This window comes from Pseudophryne corroboree, chromosome 1 (genome assembly GCF_028390025.1).
Source record: "Pseudophryne corroboree isolate aPseCor3 chromosome 1, aPseCor3.hap2, whole genome shotgun sequence".
NCBI lineage: Eukaryota > Metazoa > Chordata > Amphibia > Anura > Myobatrachidae > Pseudophryne > Pseudophryne corroboree.
In genome coordinates this window covers 861315159-861333888 of record NC_086444.1, presented here as the reverse complement: position 1 = coordinate 861333888, position 18730 = coordinate 861315159, and the positions used below count along the sequence as shown (strand labels likewise).

Genomic DNA, 18730 nt, shown 5'->3' with positions numbered 1-18730 from the left:
CCCTCTTGGACCCAGGAGCCTATGTGCACTGCAGACCCTACAACCATTATGAGTGATGCCCATTGTGCGTAGTGTCTGAATGTATTCTTAAAACAGGATTTACAGGGATTTCTCAAGCAAGCTCCATGTGCAGTCTGAACTTTTCTACAAGACTTGCATTGGAGCACGAGAAGAGGTTCCTCAATGGCAGCATGCCTGATCTGGCACCATGTGGATGTTACTATTTTGCTTGTGTCTTTGTTTTTTTGTGACTATTTTCCCTTCATTCGTTACACCATTTTGGAAAGCTCTCTGTAACATGCAACATATTTGACTACAATTACTGGAAACAAATTCATCAGAACACCTTGAGCCATCAAATATATGGTGCCAAACCAATATGCTTTAAAAACACAATTGCTGGAAACATTCAATAATCTCTTTCAGTTCTACCACAGTGATACACAATCAGGCGATAAACAGTAAACTACAGTAACTTTCCAATTTATATGCACTAGGTGTCACAGCTCATTTAAGAGAAAATCTGGATTCTACAAATTAAATTTCATCATGTACAGTATTTTCGAGGAGCAAAAGGCACAGAATTAAAAAAGCTAGAGGGTTGCATATAAAACCGGCCATCTGCACCAGGAGTTTCCAAACAAGAATTATAGCCATATCCCATTGCTGTGCATATACTGCTGCTGCTTACAAATCATAAGTGTTACATTCTTGGAAAAATATACGGTAATTATAAAATATATTATATTGGTACAAATAACTGTGCATGATAGCTGCAAAAGATTTTATATTTTAAATGATATACAGCACAGTTATGCTGATCAAAATGTCTATAAAGTTCAATCCATCATCCTCATAAATCCCTATTAGGTAATGCAGAGGAAGGCATTGGGGAGGGATTCCAGGGGTCTAATTCAGAGATGTACACAAACACGATCATTTACAGTACCTATATCTCCGATGTTTGTTCAACTGCACATGCGCATGACCCATACTACACATGTGCAGATTGTGTCCCGAGTCGTTGGGCGTCAGGTGAGTGACTGTCTGCAGCTATTTAGGGCTCAGATGTTCACGCAGATGATCTGATGTTAAATCATAGAAGCGGCAGGAGGCATTTTTTACATAAAACACCATGACACAGCTGCCAAGCAATCTGCACCCATCTTTGATACAGGGCACCCACGCTTGTTTCACGGGACATCTCCAGTCCGCATGCAGTGGCCATTTTCCAAGTGATTTGTGTCTGCAGTGCAGGGCCTCTGCCACAGGACTCCAGAGGGGTAAGTATACTATATGGATGCAGGGTATGCGGTGTGGGCCCCCCTTAACCCAGGGTACCGTGTGCACCATTATAGAAACACCAACGAATGGACAACATATGGACAGCTAGGAAGACTGCAGATATCTTAGCACTCTCATAAATTTTAGCAATAACAGTTTTAAGGAATAAAGAAAACCAAATCTTTATGGACATACTGTAGCATTATTGTCATTTAATATATAGGCATAAATTGGACTTACGCTGCCCATTCCAGCTTCTCATTCTTGATAGAGTTGTACAGAGCCTATCAAAAAAACAACAAAAAAAGGTTAGTTATTAAACCTACATTACCTGATTTTAACTACTTTCTTTAGTCTCAATGTATTTTCCATAACATAATAAATAAGCATTCACTGATGTATAATAGCCATATACAGTAAATACAGGTTGAGTCTCCCTTATCCAAAATGCTCGGGACCAGAGGTATTTTGGATATGGGATTTTTCCGTATTTTGGAAGAATTGCATACCATAATGAGATATCATGGTGATGGGACCTAAATCTAAGCACAGAATGCATTTATGTTTCATATACACCTTATACACACAGCCTGAAGGTCATTTTAGCCAATATTTTTTATAACTTTGTCCATTAAACAAAGTGTGTCTACATTCACACAATTCATTTATGTTACATATACACCTTATACACACAGCCTGAAGGTCATTTAATACAATATTTTTAATAACTTTGTGTATTAAACAAAGTTTGTGTACATTGAGCCATCATAAAACAAAGGTTTCACTATCTCACTGTCACTCAAAAAAGTCCGTATTTCGGAATATTCCGTATTTCGGAATATTTGGATATGGGATACTCAACCTGTATATCATACAATAATTATATTGTACATGTTCATACAGTATATTTTCTCCATCAATAGGAATGGGTGAGCCATGGCATGCTCTTGTCCTCATGGCTTTGATACAGAGGTATTCGTTACGAAAGGCAGGTACTGCTGTGAAGTGTGGTCAGGTGAGGCAGCGCCTCCCCTGTCATACTCCAGAGTTTTGCCTATAAAAATGATATAAAAATACTAGAAGATATTATAATTCTCTTCTTTGTATTATTCTACTCATTTTTAGTCAAAACTCTGGAGTATACTGAAATATGACAGATGAGGCACTGCCTCCCCTGCCTACCTTGTCTGCACATCTCTGATCACAACCCATTAAATTTCCAGCAGTATAAACTGCTGCACCTGTGTATAATGCCAACATGAACCCTTGGGCTCATACAATGTGTGTAATTCTGGCTCTGATACTAACCAGTGCCTCCTCAGCCATTTACAGTACCTCACTGCACATCAATGATGTACAATAGATTTTTTTAGATGTAGAACAAGACAACAGATTTGTCAGTCAATGCCAATACTGTTCTACATGTACTGTATATAACAAAATATAAATCTGATAACTGAAATAAATACAAATAATACAAAATAAATAGATGAGATGAGAGGCTAACTTTACCCTACAGCTTTGAGTTATATTAATTAAGGTGCAGGTTTAAAGAATTAGAAATGTTGGCCATGGCAACTTCTCATTTCTGTAGCACCTTCTAGAACACAGTGTCTCAAACTCGGTCCTCAGGACCCCACACAGTGCATGTTTTGCAGGTCTCCTCACAGAATCGCAAGTGAAATAATTAGCTCCACCTGTGGACCTTGTAAAATGTGTCAGTGAGTAATTAATACACCTGTGCACCTGCTGTGTTACCTGCAAAACATGCACTGTGTGGGGTCCTGAGGACCGGGTTTGAGAACCTATGTTCTAGAAGATAATAGTTATGGGTCTGACTGGTTGCTATGGGTAATATCTACACTTCTAAAAACCTGCACTTTAGTAAATATACCCCTTAATCTCTCGTTTAACACAAAGGGCCTAATTCATGTTAGTACGCAAATGCAATTGCCTGAGCCTCTGGAGGCTTGAACAGAAATCTATGTTAAATGCCCTGATTGCAGTGCGGCAGACCTGTTAACTTATAGCTTGGGGAATTTATCCCAGATTGTATGGGTTAATGCGTGTTAGCGGTAATTTAACACATAAAGAAAAGGAGCTAAAGTTGAATAGGCCCGCTACAAACTTTTCCAGACTCGGTAAATTACCCCTTGTAATTGAATATGGCCTATAAAGTACTACACTATTGGTTTTTATCTGTTATTTTTAATTTTTTGTTCTGTTTTAGAGAAGCTTTCCAAAAGAACATTTGCGTTAGGTGTCCTACATATACAGGGGATACTTAGGGGTACATTTACGGAAGGTCAATTTCCATCATTTTTAAATCAATGAAAATTGATGATGTTGTGTTTCCAGGGCTAAAACACACATTTACTAATAGATGATTTTTAAATGTTAGTACAGATGTGTCCTCATACTTCTTGCCTCAATACGCCACGCAGTGGGAGATGTCTGGCGTGAGTGAGCTAACAGGTACGTGCAACTCCATTAGCATCGGGCATTGTTTTTGCAAAAAATGCATCTTATTCACATTGCTATGCGCACAAGCAGACTCTGCTGATTAAAATGATACAGTATGTGGCGTGACACTATTCTGTGTGTGTCTGCGGCTGTATCTTTTCATGCAACTTTTTCCATTTTTCCTAGATAAGACTGTAGCATAGCATTTCGTATGCAGATACAGCCGCGGTCGCAAACAGAATATAGGCATGCTGTATATCATTTTAATTCTTGTGCGTCCTATTCTCATCATTTCGAGAATAAAATGCATTTTAATGGAAAAAGTCACATGAAAGATGCCTGGCGCTACCAAGTACTAGAAGGGCTGTTCAACGTGCAGGGAGGCTAGATGTAAGTGGACAAATCTGTAAATGTGTTTTAGCACTGGAAACAACATTGATTTACAGTAGATTAATTTTCATAAATTTGATATAGAAAAATGGAAATTGGAAATTTATGGAAATTGAGCTTCAGTAAAATAATTTACCCCTTAGAGTAGGACTTCATCGTAATATAAGTATCATCTATGCTATTTTATATGCATTGCCGAGATTTAAGTACAATAGTGACGGTAGATGTTAGCCACATGGAACCACATTCTCACGACAGGAGAAGGTACCAGCGGCTAATGCCATACAAACCCAAAGAAGATAAGTGCTTCAGGGTGGGCGCCCTGTGGAAACCAGTGTACCTCGCAGAAAGAGATTTAACAATGGTAAGTCTTACCATAAATCTCCTTTTCTGCAGTGTGGTACACTGGTATTCCACAGGGAATAATATCGGGGATGTCCTAAAGTAATTCCTCATGGGAGTGGACGCAATGTAGCGGGCACAAGAACCCGGCGTTCAAAGGAAGCATCCAGGGAGGCGGAAGTATCAAAGGCATAAAACCTTATGAACGTGTTCACTGAGGACCATGTAGCCGCCTTGCACAATTGTTCCGGGGATGCGCCACGGCGGGCCGCCCAAGAAGGTCCAACAGACCGAGTAGAATGGGCCTTAATAGCAGCAGGAGCTGGGAGCCCAGCCTGCGCATAAGCTTGTGCAATCACCATTCTAATCCATCTTGCCAAAGTTTGCTTATTTCCAGGCCAGCCACGTTTGTGAAAACACAAAAGGACAAAAAGAGAGTCTGACCTCCTGATGGAGGCAGTCCTCTCCACATAGATACGTAGAGCCCATACCATATCCAAAGACTGCTCTTTGGAGGACAAACCAGGAGAGATAAAGGCCGGAACCACTATCTCCTGATTAAGGTGGAAAGATGACACCACCTTAGGTAGATAACCAGGGCAAGTTCTAAGAACTGCACGGTCACTGTGAAAAATTAGAAAGGGTGGACAACAGGACAAAGCTCCTAAATCCGACACCCTCCTAGCAGAGGCAATAGGCAACAGAAAAACAACCTTAAGCGTAAGGCATTTAAGGTCCACTGACTCAAGAGGTTCAAATGGAGACTCTTGCAGGGCATTCAAAACAACAGACAGATCCCATGGAGTCACAGGAGGGACATAGGGAGGATGAATCCGTAAAACACCCTGAGTGAAAGTATGAATGTCAGGAAGAGACGCAATTTTTAATCTGAGACCACACCGACAAGGCAGATATATGCACCTTGATGGAGGCCAAACGAAGGCCTAAGTCTAGGCCTTGTTGTAGAAAAGCCAAAAGTCTGGCAGTGCTGAACTTGTATGCATCGTAATTCTTATTAGCACACCAGGTGAAGTAAAAATTCCAGACCCTATAATAAATCCGAGGCAAAGCCGGTTTACGGGCTTTCAACCTAGATTGAACGACCACCACAGAGAATCCTTTGGCCCTCAGGAGTGAAGCTTCAAGAGCCATGCTGTCAAAGCCAGTCATGCCAGGTCCTGGTAGATACAAGGGCCCTGAACGAGAAGGTCTGGGCATTGAGGAAGTAGAAGAGGACGCTCTATCAAGAGACCCTGCAGGTCTGAGAACCAATGCCGTCTGGGCCACGCTGGAGCGACTAGAAGCCGTATTCCTCCTTCTTGCTTAAACTTCTGTATCACCCTGGGCAGAAGAGACACTGGAGGGAACACGTATGGCAGCCGAAAGTTCCATGGAATTACCAGTGCGTCCTCGAATGCTGTTTGAGGATCCCTTGTCCTTGCTCCGAAAACCGGAACCTTGTGATTGTGTTGAGACGCCATCAGGTCTACATCTGGTAGGCCCCACTTGTCCACTACGAGTTGGAAGACTTCTGGATGAAGATTCCACTCCCCAGCGTGTACGTCCTGACGACTGAGAAAGTCCACTTCCCAGTTGAGGGCTCCCAGAATGAACACTGCCGATATGGCTGGCAGATGGCGTTCCACCCATTGAAGGATTTTAGACACGTTCATCATTGCCATGCGGCTTCGAGTGCCACCTTGATGATTTATGTACGCCACCGTGGTGGCGTTGTCTGACTGTACTTGAAAAGGCCTGTTCTGTACCAGAGACAGGGTAAGTTTCAGCGCATTGAACACTGCCCGCAATTCCAGAATATTTATCGGGAGAGATTCCTCCCTGGTCCACCGACCCTGAAGAGAGTGTTGCTCCAACACCGCACTCCAACCCTGCAGACTGGCATCCGTCGTTTGGAGGACCCAGTTGGAGATCCGGAAGGGACGACCCCTGCTAAATTGTTGGCCCTGTAGCCACCAGCTCAGTGACAGACGGACCTCCGGAGTCAAGGAGTTCATTTGGGACCTGAACCGGTGAAGCAGGCCGTCCCACTTGGTAAGGATTAACCTCTGCAGAGGGCGGGAATGAGATTGAGCATACTCTCCCATGTCGAAAGCCGAAACCATGAAGCCTAGCACTTGCATCGCCGAGTGTATCAACACTCTTGGGCGAGAGAGGAAGCGTTTGATTCTGTCCTGAAGTTTCAGGACCTTCTCTGGAGACGAGAACAAATGTTGGTTGTGTGTGTCCAGTAACGCCCCCAGGTGCACCATGCTCTGAGCAGGGACCAACGAGGATTTCATCCAGTTGATGAGCTACCCATGGACTTGAAGGAATTGGACCATCAGTTCCAGATGATGGAGGAGAACCTCTGGGGAGTTCACCAGGATCAACAAGTCGTCCAGATAAGGCAGGAATCTGATACTCTGATGGCGGAGAAGAGCCATCATGACCGCCATGACCTTGGTGAAGATCCGAGAAGCTGTGGTCAGTCCAAAAGGCAAAGCTTGGAATTGATAATGTAGGTTGCCAATAGCAAACCGCAGATATTGCTGTTGTGACATGGCACTAGGTATGTGTAGGTAAGCATCCTGTATGTCCAGGGATACCATATAATCCTTGGGTTCGAAAGCCAGTACAGTAAAGTGCAGGGTTTCCATACGGAATGTGGACACCCTGACAAATTTGTTCCAAGATTTGAGGTTGAGTATACGCTGGGAGGATCCATTCGGCTTTGGAACCAGAAACAGCATCGAACAGTATCCCCTTTCTTTCTGAGACAGAGGTACCGACACTATCGCTCCCGTGTCCAGGAGGGATTGTACAACCAAATGTAGAGTTTGTACTTTTAACGGATCCGAAGGGATAACCGTGGAGCAGAACTGGTGAGGGGGACATCTCTTGAAGGAGACTGCGTACCCGTGAGAGACTACTTCCTGCACCCAGGTGTGTGAAGTGGTTTTTAACCATACCTGGGTGGACTGCAGATGTCGGCCTCCAACCCTGGGTTCCCCAGGGGGAGGTCCGACCCGTCATGCAGCAGGCTTGTCTGGTTTGGAAGCAGGCTGACGGGTGGCCTAGGAATGTTTAGGTTTGGGCTTAGAGGTTTTGGAATGCGAGACTGTCTTGGGTACGCCAGACCCTTTGCTTTACCTGGAGGTGGAAAGGAATGAAAAGTGGTACTCTTTGCCTTCGGAGCCAAAGGATTAGTACTTGGGAGAAACGACGCCGAGTCAGTCACAATCTTGTTCAGATCCTCCCCAAATAGTATATCTCCCTTAAAAGGGAGCACCTCCAAGGTCTTTTTAGATTCCAGGTACACCGACCAGGACGGTAACCATAGAATCCGGAGTGCCAGGATAGACGTAGTAGATGCCTTGGCTGCCATAATGCCCGCATCAGAGGCCACCTCCTGAATATAGTGGGAGGCTGTGGTTATATATGACAGATATTGTCTGGCAGTGTCATAAATATTCAGAGGTAGCTCTTCCTCGATTGCTTGAAGCCATGCTTGAATTCCTTTAGCAGCCCAGGAGGCCGCCATAGTGGGTCTATGAACAGCACCTGTAAGAGTGTAAATAGACTTCAAGCAACCTTCCACACGCTTATCCGTCAGTTCCTTCAGAGAGGTGACGGTGGTGACAGGCAGAGTAGATGACACCACAAGACAGGCTACATGCGAGTCCACCGGTGGTGGGGTTTCCCACTTGTTACTCAACTCCGCAGGTGACAGGATAACAATCTAGCATCTTTTTAGACAGGGAAAATCTCTTTCCTGGAGAAGCCCAGAATTCCTGACGTATGTCAATTAAAATGTCAGAATGTGGCAAGACTATTTTAGTAACCTTCTGATGTTTAAACTTATCAGGTTTCTTAGACGTATCAGGAAGATCAATTTCATCATCAACCTGTGTTGTAGATTCCTCATCAGAAGCGGCTGTATCAGCATCTAATGGATTAGTATATTCCTCATCTGAAGAATCATCCAAAATATTAGTGGATTGTGAGGAAGAAATAGCCCGCTTAGATGACCCCTTGGTCCCAGTCGGGCGAGGGTTAGGTTTTTGTTTAACCAGGGACTGATTCATTTGCTGTAACTGAGTTGACAGAGTATCCACCCACGGTCAGAGCCAGATTAAGGGGGGAGCCCAGGGGGTACGTTACCCTGAGCCCCCCAAATCTCAGGGGCCCCCTGGACGACCCGTAGGAATCTTTCATTTTAGCTCCAAGATGACGCAGCTTCTGCTGCTGCATTGCTGCTGTCATCGGGGCCAGCATTCAGTGCAGCAGCCAGTCACAGCTGCTGAACTGGTCATCTCTCGCTGTCATCAATGGGCTGAGGTGAGGATGCCTCTACTCACTCCCCCCCCCCCCCCGCTGAGACTCCGCCCCCTATGTTCCATGAAGCCCCGCCCCTTCTCTCCTCTATCTTTGTTTATCCTGCTCTAGTCTCCACCACTTCCCTCTCCTACTCTCTTCTACCCTATCTGTGTCTGTCTCTCCTCCCCATGAGCTCCAGCTCCGCAGTCTGCTGAGAGTCTGAGACCAGGCAGCCTACTTCCTACCGAGGTAAGTATATGGAGTAGTGTAGGGGGGTATATTAATGCAGTCTAGGGGTTGTATTAATGTTATATGTGGGGGTTATGTTAAGAGGATGGGGGTATATTAACATTATGGGGACTATACAGTATTACTGTTATTGGGGTGGGGGTGTATTAATATTATGGGGGTATATTACTGTTATCTGGGTGGTGGGTTGGGGTGGGGGTGTATTAATATTATGGGGGTATAGTACTGTTATCTGGGTGATGGGGTGGGCTTATATTAATACTGAAAGGGATATTCAATTACCCCGACTTGCTGTCGGGTGTACTGTATCGCCTCCGGGGGCTATCTAATTAGCCTCGATAAGCCAGCGCGTGCCGCGGCTTGTCTGGGAGTTTGTTTCACCTGCCTCCGGCAGGCAAAGCAAAGTCCCAGATAACAGCGGGGCTATTTCACCCATAAACACACAGGTTTCACTGAACCTGTGTGTTTTCGGGTCAAAATGCACTTTTTACCGGCCGACTAAATCAATAGCCCAACCACAGCACCCGAAGAAACATAGGGTTTTTTTACTCCCGATGTCTCTTCGGGGTAATTGAAAATCCCTTTGAGCCTGATTTGGAGGTGGGTGGATTTGCAGTAGCTGCAGCAGCTGCTACTACGTCTTTATGCTAATGCCGCAGTCGATGGGCGCCCTTATGTGACGTCCACCAGCTGTAATGCAAATCTGTCGATGTGTGCATGAGGACGGGCCATTGATCAAACATCGGTTACACCATCAGACATTATAGAATCCCTTTGGTGCTCAGAATGTCCATTGGATCATGGCTGCCAGTGCCAATGGCTGCCAGTGCCAATGGAACTGCGTCTTATGACGCAGTCCCTGACATTGACACGTTTACCGCCATTAACCACTATCCAATCACCTCCCAGGAACACCTACCGAAATTGCATGGCTATCCATGCAATGCAGATATGTGTCTCCTGGTGGTAACAACTGGGACATATTATATTGGCCCGACTTGACATAGTGCTAGGGTTCATACATTCATAGGATTCTGTACTTTTACATGTCTGCAGATTTGAAGGCTCGGACATCGAATACCAAGTATCTAGAAGAGGAGGCAGTGGATTGGAGCAGATGCCCTCAGTAAGTAGCTCTGACATGCACCAACGCACAAATTATAAAAAACACACACACACACACACACACACACACACACACACACACACGTATGTATATATATATATATATATATATATATATATATACACATACACACACACACACACATCACAGCAAGGTGTCCGGCTCTCCCTGTAGAATAAAGCCATCAGCGCCGGGTGCCCGCACACTCTGGATCACATATATCCCCACATAGTGCAGCACTCCAGGCGGCTGAAATAAACACTATAACAGCGGCATATATTTGCAACTTTTCAGTGCCCGACGAAAGTGCCACCTATAAACGGCACTGAAACGTTACCAAATACATGCCGCTGCTATAATATTTATTACATCCGCCTGGAGTGCTGCACCGTGTGTGTGTGTGTGTGTGTGTGTGTGTGTGTGTGTGTCTTCTTCTGCCTGCCTCTTTATTAGGGGCCCCCCTGACTGAAGAGCGCCCTGGGCCCCCCATAGTCATAATCCGGCCCTGCCCATGGTTGATTAACTACAGGGACAATGTGTGCTGTAATGGCACAGGATGTCCCACAGACGTAAGTCATGTTACAAGCGTAGTCAGCATATTTGAAAAAGCAGCCAAAGGTGGGTCTTGATTTGCCACAGGTGCTGCAGACTGACTGGAAGGTGCAGGGCACCCAGTACCTGAACCCTCAGCTGAAATCTTTTCCTCAGGTAAAACCGTGACATCAGCACTGCATGATGCAGGAGCGTCTGCGGATTTCCTGCCCTGTGTAGCAGACATTATTGGGAATGTAGCCTTAGGGTGTAACAGTCCAATATAGCCAGACAAACACACTACCAGAGAATAACCCCCTGTGTTATGACCGCACATGCAGAACACCAGCAGAGGATTCAAGCGGTGTGAGGTGACTGAAAGACACAGTGAAAAATACAAAACCGTATATCCTGTGGGACACTATACAGTATATGAGAACCTGATGTACTTAGCCCCCCCAGGGTACAGAATATATGGATAGCAATATGTGTGATACATAGAATAGCAACCACACAGCAGCTATAGGCACATACAGTCACAGGTACAATGCAGAAATGATTACATATAAACAATAAAACTGCACTGGACTAGTAATACTACATATAGATATACAGATATAGCAATGCACAGTAAAAACTGGATGTATATCACAGAATACTTGTACTAAATATTCATATAGAGGTGCACTTGTTCTTAATGAACACTGTCTAAACGACATCTGGAATACTTAAGTGTACTGTAAAAGCACAGCGCTGATGAGACAGGTGGCTTTACAGAGGAGACAGTGCCCAGCAGTCCCAGAATCAGCGCAGCTCTGTGTAATGGCGCCCAAATGCTGACAAGGAGTGAGGGAGAGAGAGAGAGATGCAGCTCCAGGGCAGGAACACCTGATGTAGATGGCGCCTGGGGCTGGGGGAGAGGCTACAGGTCAGAGCCTTATCCCCTATGCTGGACTTCACCACCTGTTACTATGGAGCCTATGACAAACGGATTTTAGTAAATACGACCTGTGCTCCCTGCCCTTGTGGATATAGTGGGGTCCCTGCACGGCCACAGTGTCCATGCCAGTGGCATGGCCTGTCTCCTGGGACCGCAACCGGATCGCGATTTCAGCGGGTCCCACCTGGGGGACCCTCTTACCTCCTCCCTGAAGTGCGGCCACGCGATCCAGGAGTGCAGCAGCGGGAATGTGTGCCTGATGACCAGAGTGCCTCCGCTGCAAGTACCCGGCAACCAGGGCGCGGGCGTATGCAGCGCCACTCGAGGAGGTGATGGAGCCACAGAAAAGAGTGTCAACATGACATAAACAGCATCCAGTGCCTGGATTTGGACTCGTTTCCGACAGAAGCACGCGGATCGGCGGCTATTCTGCCAATCCACATGCTTTCCGACAAGTCGAATTCCCCAACTTGTCGGATAATTTTGGGGTATATTGAATAGGTCGGAACCCCTTTCCGACCTAAAAAAGTCAAAAACTGCCATCTTTCCAACAGACGGCAGTTTTCGACTTCAATTGAATATACCCCTAGGTGTCTCATTATAATATACCTATACTTTACAGTTAGGGTTACATTAGCAATATAATTTATTATCAATGGTTCTGAACCTTGCTTCCCATAAACATCACCAATGCTAATCATATCTTCTATGCAATGCATACTACAGTCACTTTACTGTAATCTTTATTACACTGATTACGACCAGATACAATCCTGATAAAACATATACTGTACTAAAACACTGCAAGAAAATATAAATGAGTGTTACATTATTACTCTTTATTTATAAAGTGCCAATATATTATGCAAACTGTATATTAAGGTGATCAGCATAAGAAAAACAAAGAAATCTTAAGGCTACTGCTTGGCTCAGCTGCTGTAAAAATAGTGATGGAGCAGAGAGATGTATAGGCTTCTTTGCAGAAATGAGCCATTAGGGACCTTTTATGGATTGTTATGGCACTGGAGAGTCTGGGAGAGAGGTGTAGTAGACAGCCATATAAAAAGATAGCTACGTTGGAGAAGTACGTGGCATGCAACTAGAAGACTTTATGTGTCAGATTAGAAATACAGGTGGGAAGGATGTTAATGAAGGACTTGTAGGAAAGGCTCAGAACTTTGAATTTTATTCAGAAGTTTATGTATACTGTAAGAGGAACATAAAAAAAGAGCCAGCAGGAGAGTCAGGACGGCAGGTGTAGATGCTCAGCATTAACTTTTTACAGCAGTGGTGTTCCCAGTACAAAAGATACTATTAATATTTACTACTGCATTTATTAAGCATATATATAAAACCATATCAGTGGTGTTCCCAGTACAAAAGATACTATTAATATTTACTACTGCATTTATTAAGCATATATAAAACCATATCAGTTTATATATGCAATTGGCTTTACAGCAGACAGGCTGTGCACATGGGCATAATTTGTATAATAGTACAGTCATTTTAATCCAAAGTCGTCCAAGCCACATACTGAACGTCCAGTTTCACTTGAATTATTGGCACCTCCGTAATGTCACAAGTTCTAATCAAAAAAATATTGACTGAAACCAATTGGCTCATTATGACATCCCACTCTGTACAGCAATCAGATTAAGGAGCATACGTAATAGCAAGTGATATTTTCGTTATCAATTGTTACAAATCTTAAATGGTGCTCCAACCAATCAGCTACTGTCATGTTATTTTTAATAAATAATAGGAGCTGATTGGTAAAGTTTGGTAACCAGTGATAATAAGAATTTACTCACCGGTAATTCTATTTCTCGTAGTCCGTAGTGGATGCTGGGGACTCCGTAAGGACCATGGGGAATAGACGGGCTCCGCAGGAGACTGGGCACTCTAAAGAAAGATTCAGTACTATCTGGTGTGCACTGGCTCCTCCCTCTACGCCCCTCCTCCAGACCTCAGTTAAGGAAACTGTGCCCGGAAGAGCTGACATTACAAGGAAAGGATTTTGGAATCCAAGGTAAGACTCATACCAGCCACACCAATCACACTGTACAACTTGTGATAAACTTACCCAGTTAACAGTATGAACAACAACTGAGCATCACTCAACCGATGCTACATAACCATAACCCTTTGTTAAGCAATAACTATATACACGTATTGCAGAAAGTCCGCATTTGGGACGGGCGCCCAGCATCCACTACGTACTACGAGAAAGAGACTTACCGGTGAGTAAATTCTTATTTTCTCTAATGTCCTAGTGGATGCTGGGGACTCCGTAAGAACCATGGGGATTATACCAAAGCTCCCAAATGGGCGGGAGAGTGCGGATGACTCTGCAGCACCGAATGGGCAAACACCAGGTCCTCCTCAGCCAGGGTATCAAACTTGTAGAATTTTGCAAATGTGTTTGAACCCGACCAAGTAGCAGCTCGGCAAAGCCGCCCAAGAAGAGCCCACCTTCCTTGTGGAATGGGCTTTCACTGATTTTGGATGCGGCAATCCAGCCGCAGAATGAGCCTGCTGAATCGTGTTACAGAACCAACGAGCAATGGTTTGCTTTGAAGCAGGAGCACCCATCTTGTTGGATGCATACAGGATAAACAGCGAGTCAGTTTTCCGGACTCCAGCCGTCCTGGCAACATAGATCTTCAAAGCCCTGACTACTTCAAGCAACTTGGAATCCTCCAAGTCACGAATAGCCGCAGGCACCACAATGGGTTGGTTCAAATGAAAAGATGACACCACCTTTGGCAGAAACTGCGGACGAGTCCGCAATTCTGCCCTATCCATATGGAAAACCAGATAGGGGCTTTGACATGACAAAGCCGCCAATTCTGACACACGCCTAGCTGAAGCCAAGGCCAACAGCATGACCACTTTCCACGTGAGATACTTTAGCTCCACTGTCTTAAGTGGCTCAAACCAGTGGGATTTCAGGAAACCCAAGACCACGTTAAGATCCCAAGGTGCCACTGGTGGCACAAAAGGAGGCTGAATATGCAGCACTCCCTTAACAAACGTCTGAACCTCAGGCAGTGAAGCCAGTTCTTTCTGAAAGAAAATGGATAGGGCTGAAATCTGGACCTTTATGGACCCCAATTTCAAGCCCATAGTCACTCCTGACTGTAGGAAGTGCAGGAACCAGCCCAGCTGGAATTCCTCTGTTGGGGCCTTCCTGGCCTCACACCAAGCAACATATTTTCGCCATATACGGTGATAATGTTTTGCTGTCACGTCCTTCCTAGCCTTTATCAGCGTAGGAATAACTTCATCTGGAATGCCTTTTTCCGCTAGGATCCGGCGTTCAACCGCCATGCCGTCAAACGCAGCCGCGGTAAGTTTTGGAACAGACAGGGCCCCTGTTGCAACAGGTCCTGTCTGAGAGGCAGAGGCCATGGGTCCTCTGTGAGCATTTCTTGCAGTTCCGGGTACCAAGTCCTTCTTGGCCAATCCGGAACAATGAGTATTGTTCTCACTCCTCTTTTTCTTACGATTCTCAGTACCCTGGGTATGAGAGGAAGAGGAGGAAACACACAGACCGACTGGAATACCAACGGTGTCACCAGTGCGTCCACAGCTATCGCCTGAGGGTCTCTTGACCTGGCGCAATACCACTTTCATTTTTTGTTGAGGCGGGATGCCATCATGTCCACCTGTGGCAGTTCCCATCGATTTACCATCTGCGTGAAGACTTCTTGATGAAGTCCCCACTCTCCCGGGTGGAGGTCGTGTCTGCTGAGGAAGTCTGCTTCCCAGTTGTCCACTCCTGGAATGAACACTGCTGACAGTGCTTGCACGTGATTCTCCGCCCAACGAAGAATCCTGGTGGCTTCCGCCATTGCCACCCTGCTTCTTGTGCCGCCCTGGCGGTTTACATGAGCGACTGCCGTGATGTTGTCTGACTGAATCAGCACTGGTTGGTCTCGAAGCAGAGGCTTCGCTTGACTCAGGGCGTTGTATATGGCCGTAGCTCCAGGATATTTATGTGCAGACAAGTCTCCTGACTTGACTACAGCCCTTGGAAGTTTCTTCCTTGAGTGACTGCCCCCCACCCTCGGAGGCTTGCATCCGTGGTCACCAGGACCCAGTCCTGTATGCCGAATCTGCGGCCCTCGAGGAGGTGAGCACCTTGTAGCCACCACAGAAGAGACACCCTGGCCCTGGGGGACAGGGTGATCACCTGATGCATCTGAAGATGCGATCCGGACCACTTGTCCAACAGATCCCACTGAAAGATCCTTGCATGGAACCTGCCGAAGGGAATGGCTTCGTATGACGCCACCATCTTTCCCAGGACTCATGTGCAGTGATGCACCGACACCTGTTTTGGCTTTAGGAGGTCTCTGACCAGAGTCATGAGCTCCTGAGCCTTCTCCTCCGGGAGAAACACCTTCTTCTGGTCTGTGTCCAGAATCATGCCCAGGAAGGGCAGACGCGTCGCAGGAATTAGCTGCGACTTTGGAATGTTCAGAATCCAGCCGTGCTGACGCAACACTTCCTGAGAATGTGCTACGCTGATCAGCAACTGCTCCCTGGACCTCGCCTTTATGAGGAGATCGTCCAAGTATGGGATAATTGTAACCCCTTGCTTCCGAAGGAGCACCATCATTTCCGCCATCACCTTGGTAAAAACTCTCGGTGCCGTGGACAGGCCAAACGGCAACGTCTGGAATTGGTAATGACAGTCCCGTACCACAAACCTGAGGTACTCCTGATGAGGCGGATAAATGGGGACATGCAAGTAAGCATCCTTGATGTCCAGAGACACCATAAAATCCCCCTCTTCCAGGCTTGCAATGACCGCTCTGAGCGATTCCATTTTGAACTTGAATTTCTTCAGATAAATGTTCAGGGATTTTAAATTTAAAATGGGTCTGACCGAACCGTCCGGTTTCGGTACCACAAACATAGTGGAATAGTAGCCCCTTCCCCGTTGAAGGGGGGGAACCTCTACCACCACCTGCTAGAGAAAAAGTTTGTGAATTGCCGCCAACACTATCTCCCTTTCCATGGGGGAAGTTGGTAAGGCCGATTTTAGGTAACGGTGAGGGGGCGTCACCTCGAATTCCAGCTTGTATCCCTGAGACACAATTTGTATAGCCCAAGGATCCACCTGTGAGCGAACCCACTGGTGGCTGAAATGTCGGAGACGCGCCCCCACGGCTCCTGGCTCCGCCTGTGGAGCCCCAGCGTCATGCGGTGGATTTAGTGGAAGCCGGGGAAGACTTTTGTTCCTGGGAACTAGCTGCATGGTGCAGCTTTTTCCTCTACCCCTGCCTCTGGCAAGAAAGGACGCACCTCTGACCTTCTTGCTCTTCTGAGAACGAAAGGACTGCATTTGGTAATACGGTGCTTTCTTAGGCTGTGGAGGGACATAAGGCAAGAAATTTGACTTCCCAGCCGTAGCTGTGGAAATTAGGTCCGAGAGACCGTCCCCAAACAATTCCTCACCCTCATATGTGCCAGAATGTGTATAAACAGACTTCAGGGTAGCTTCCTGCTTTCTATCCGCAGGATCCTTTAGGGCGGCCGTATCCTGAGACGGCAGGGCCACCTTCTTAGACAAGCGTGTCAACGCCTTGTCTACCCTAGGGGAGGATTCCCAGCGTAACCTGTCCGTTGGCGGGAAAGGATACGCCATAAGTAATCTCTTGGAAATTATCACCTTCCTGTCAGGGGAATCCCACGCTTTTTCACATAATTCATTTAATTCATGTGAAGGGGGGGAAAGTCACTTCATGCTTTTTCTCCCCATACATATAAATCCTCTTGTCAGGGACAAGATTTTCCTCAGAAATGTGTAATACATCCTTCATTGCTACAATCATGTAGCGGATGGCTTTAGTCATTTTAGGCTGCAACTTTGCCTCATCGTCATCGACACTGGAGTCAGATTCCGTGTCGACATCTGTGTCAACTATCTGGGATAGTGTGCGCTTTTGAGACCCTGACGGCCTCTGCACTGTAGGATCAGGCACGGGTTCAGACCCTGACTGTCCCAAGGTTACAGTTTTATCCAATCTGTTATGCAAGGAGTTTACATTATCATTTAACACCTTCCACATATCCATCCAATCAGGTGTCGGCACCGTCGGCGGCGACACCACACTCAGCTGCATTTGTTCTGCCCCCACGTATCCTTCCTCATCAAACATGTCGACACAGGCGTACCGACACACAGCACACACACAGGGAATGCTCTGACTGAGGACAGGACCCCACAAAGGCTTTTGGGGAGACAGAGAGAGAGTATGCCAGCACACACCCCAGCGCTGTATAACCCAGGGATTACACTGTACCTTAGTGTTTACCCCGTAGCTGCTGTTAAATATATCTCTGCGCCTAAATTTATGTGCCCCCCTCTCTTTTTTACCCTTTATTGCACCTGTATACTGCAGGGGAGAGCCTGGGGAGCGTCCTTCCAGCGGATCTGTGAAGAGAAAATGGCGCTGGTGTGCTGAGGAAGAAGGCCCCGCCCCCTCAGCGGCGGGATTCTGTCCCGCTTTAATGTGTAAAAAATGGCGGGGGCTCGGGCATATATACAGTCCCAGACTGTATATATGTCTATTTTTGCCAAAAAGGTAATTAATTGCTGCCCAGGGCGCCCCCCCCTGCGCCCTGCACCCTACAGTGACCGGAGTGTGCGGTGTGCTGTGGGAGCAATGGCGCACAGCTGCAGTGCTGTGCGCTACCTTAAGGGAAGACAGGAGTCTTCAGCCGCCGATTTCGATGTCTTCTGCTGCTTCTGTACTTCTGGCTCTGCGAGGGGGACGGCGGCGCGGCTCCGGGAACGGACGATCAAGGTTAGGTACCTGTGTTCGATCCCTCTGGAGCTAATGGTGTCCAGTAGCCTAAGAAGCGCTACCTAGCTGCCGTGAGTAGGTTTCCTTCTCTCCCCTCAGTCCCTCGTAGCAGAGAGTCTGTTGCCAGCAGAAGCTCTCTGAAAATAAAAAACCTGACAAAATACTTTCTTTTCTAGCAAGCTCAGGAGAGCCCACTAGGAGCACCCAGCTCTGGCCGGGCACAGATTCTAACTGAGGTCTGGAGGAGGGCCATAGAGGGAGGAGCCA

At 46.3% G+C, this 18730-nt stretch overlaps 1 protein-coding gene across 7 annotated transcripts in view; it reads right to left on the bottom strand.

The window, feature by feature from the left end:
* Positions 1-18730, bottom strand: part of PSD3 (pleckstrin and Sec7 domain containing 3) — a 1004314-nt gene that overhangs the window by 204069 nt on the left and 781515 nt on the right. For all 7 annotated transcript variants that reach the window (XM_063919992.1, XM_063919993.1, XM_063919994.1 and 4 more), the window contains one exon: positions 1525-1568. In XM_063919992.1, coding sequence (XP_063776062.1) covers positions 1525-1568 — 44 coding nt within the window. The remainder of the gene's footprint in view (positions 1-1524; positions 1569-18730) is intronic.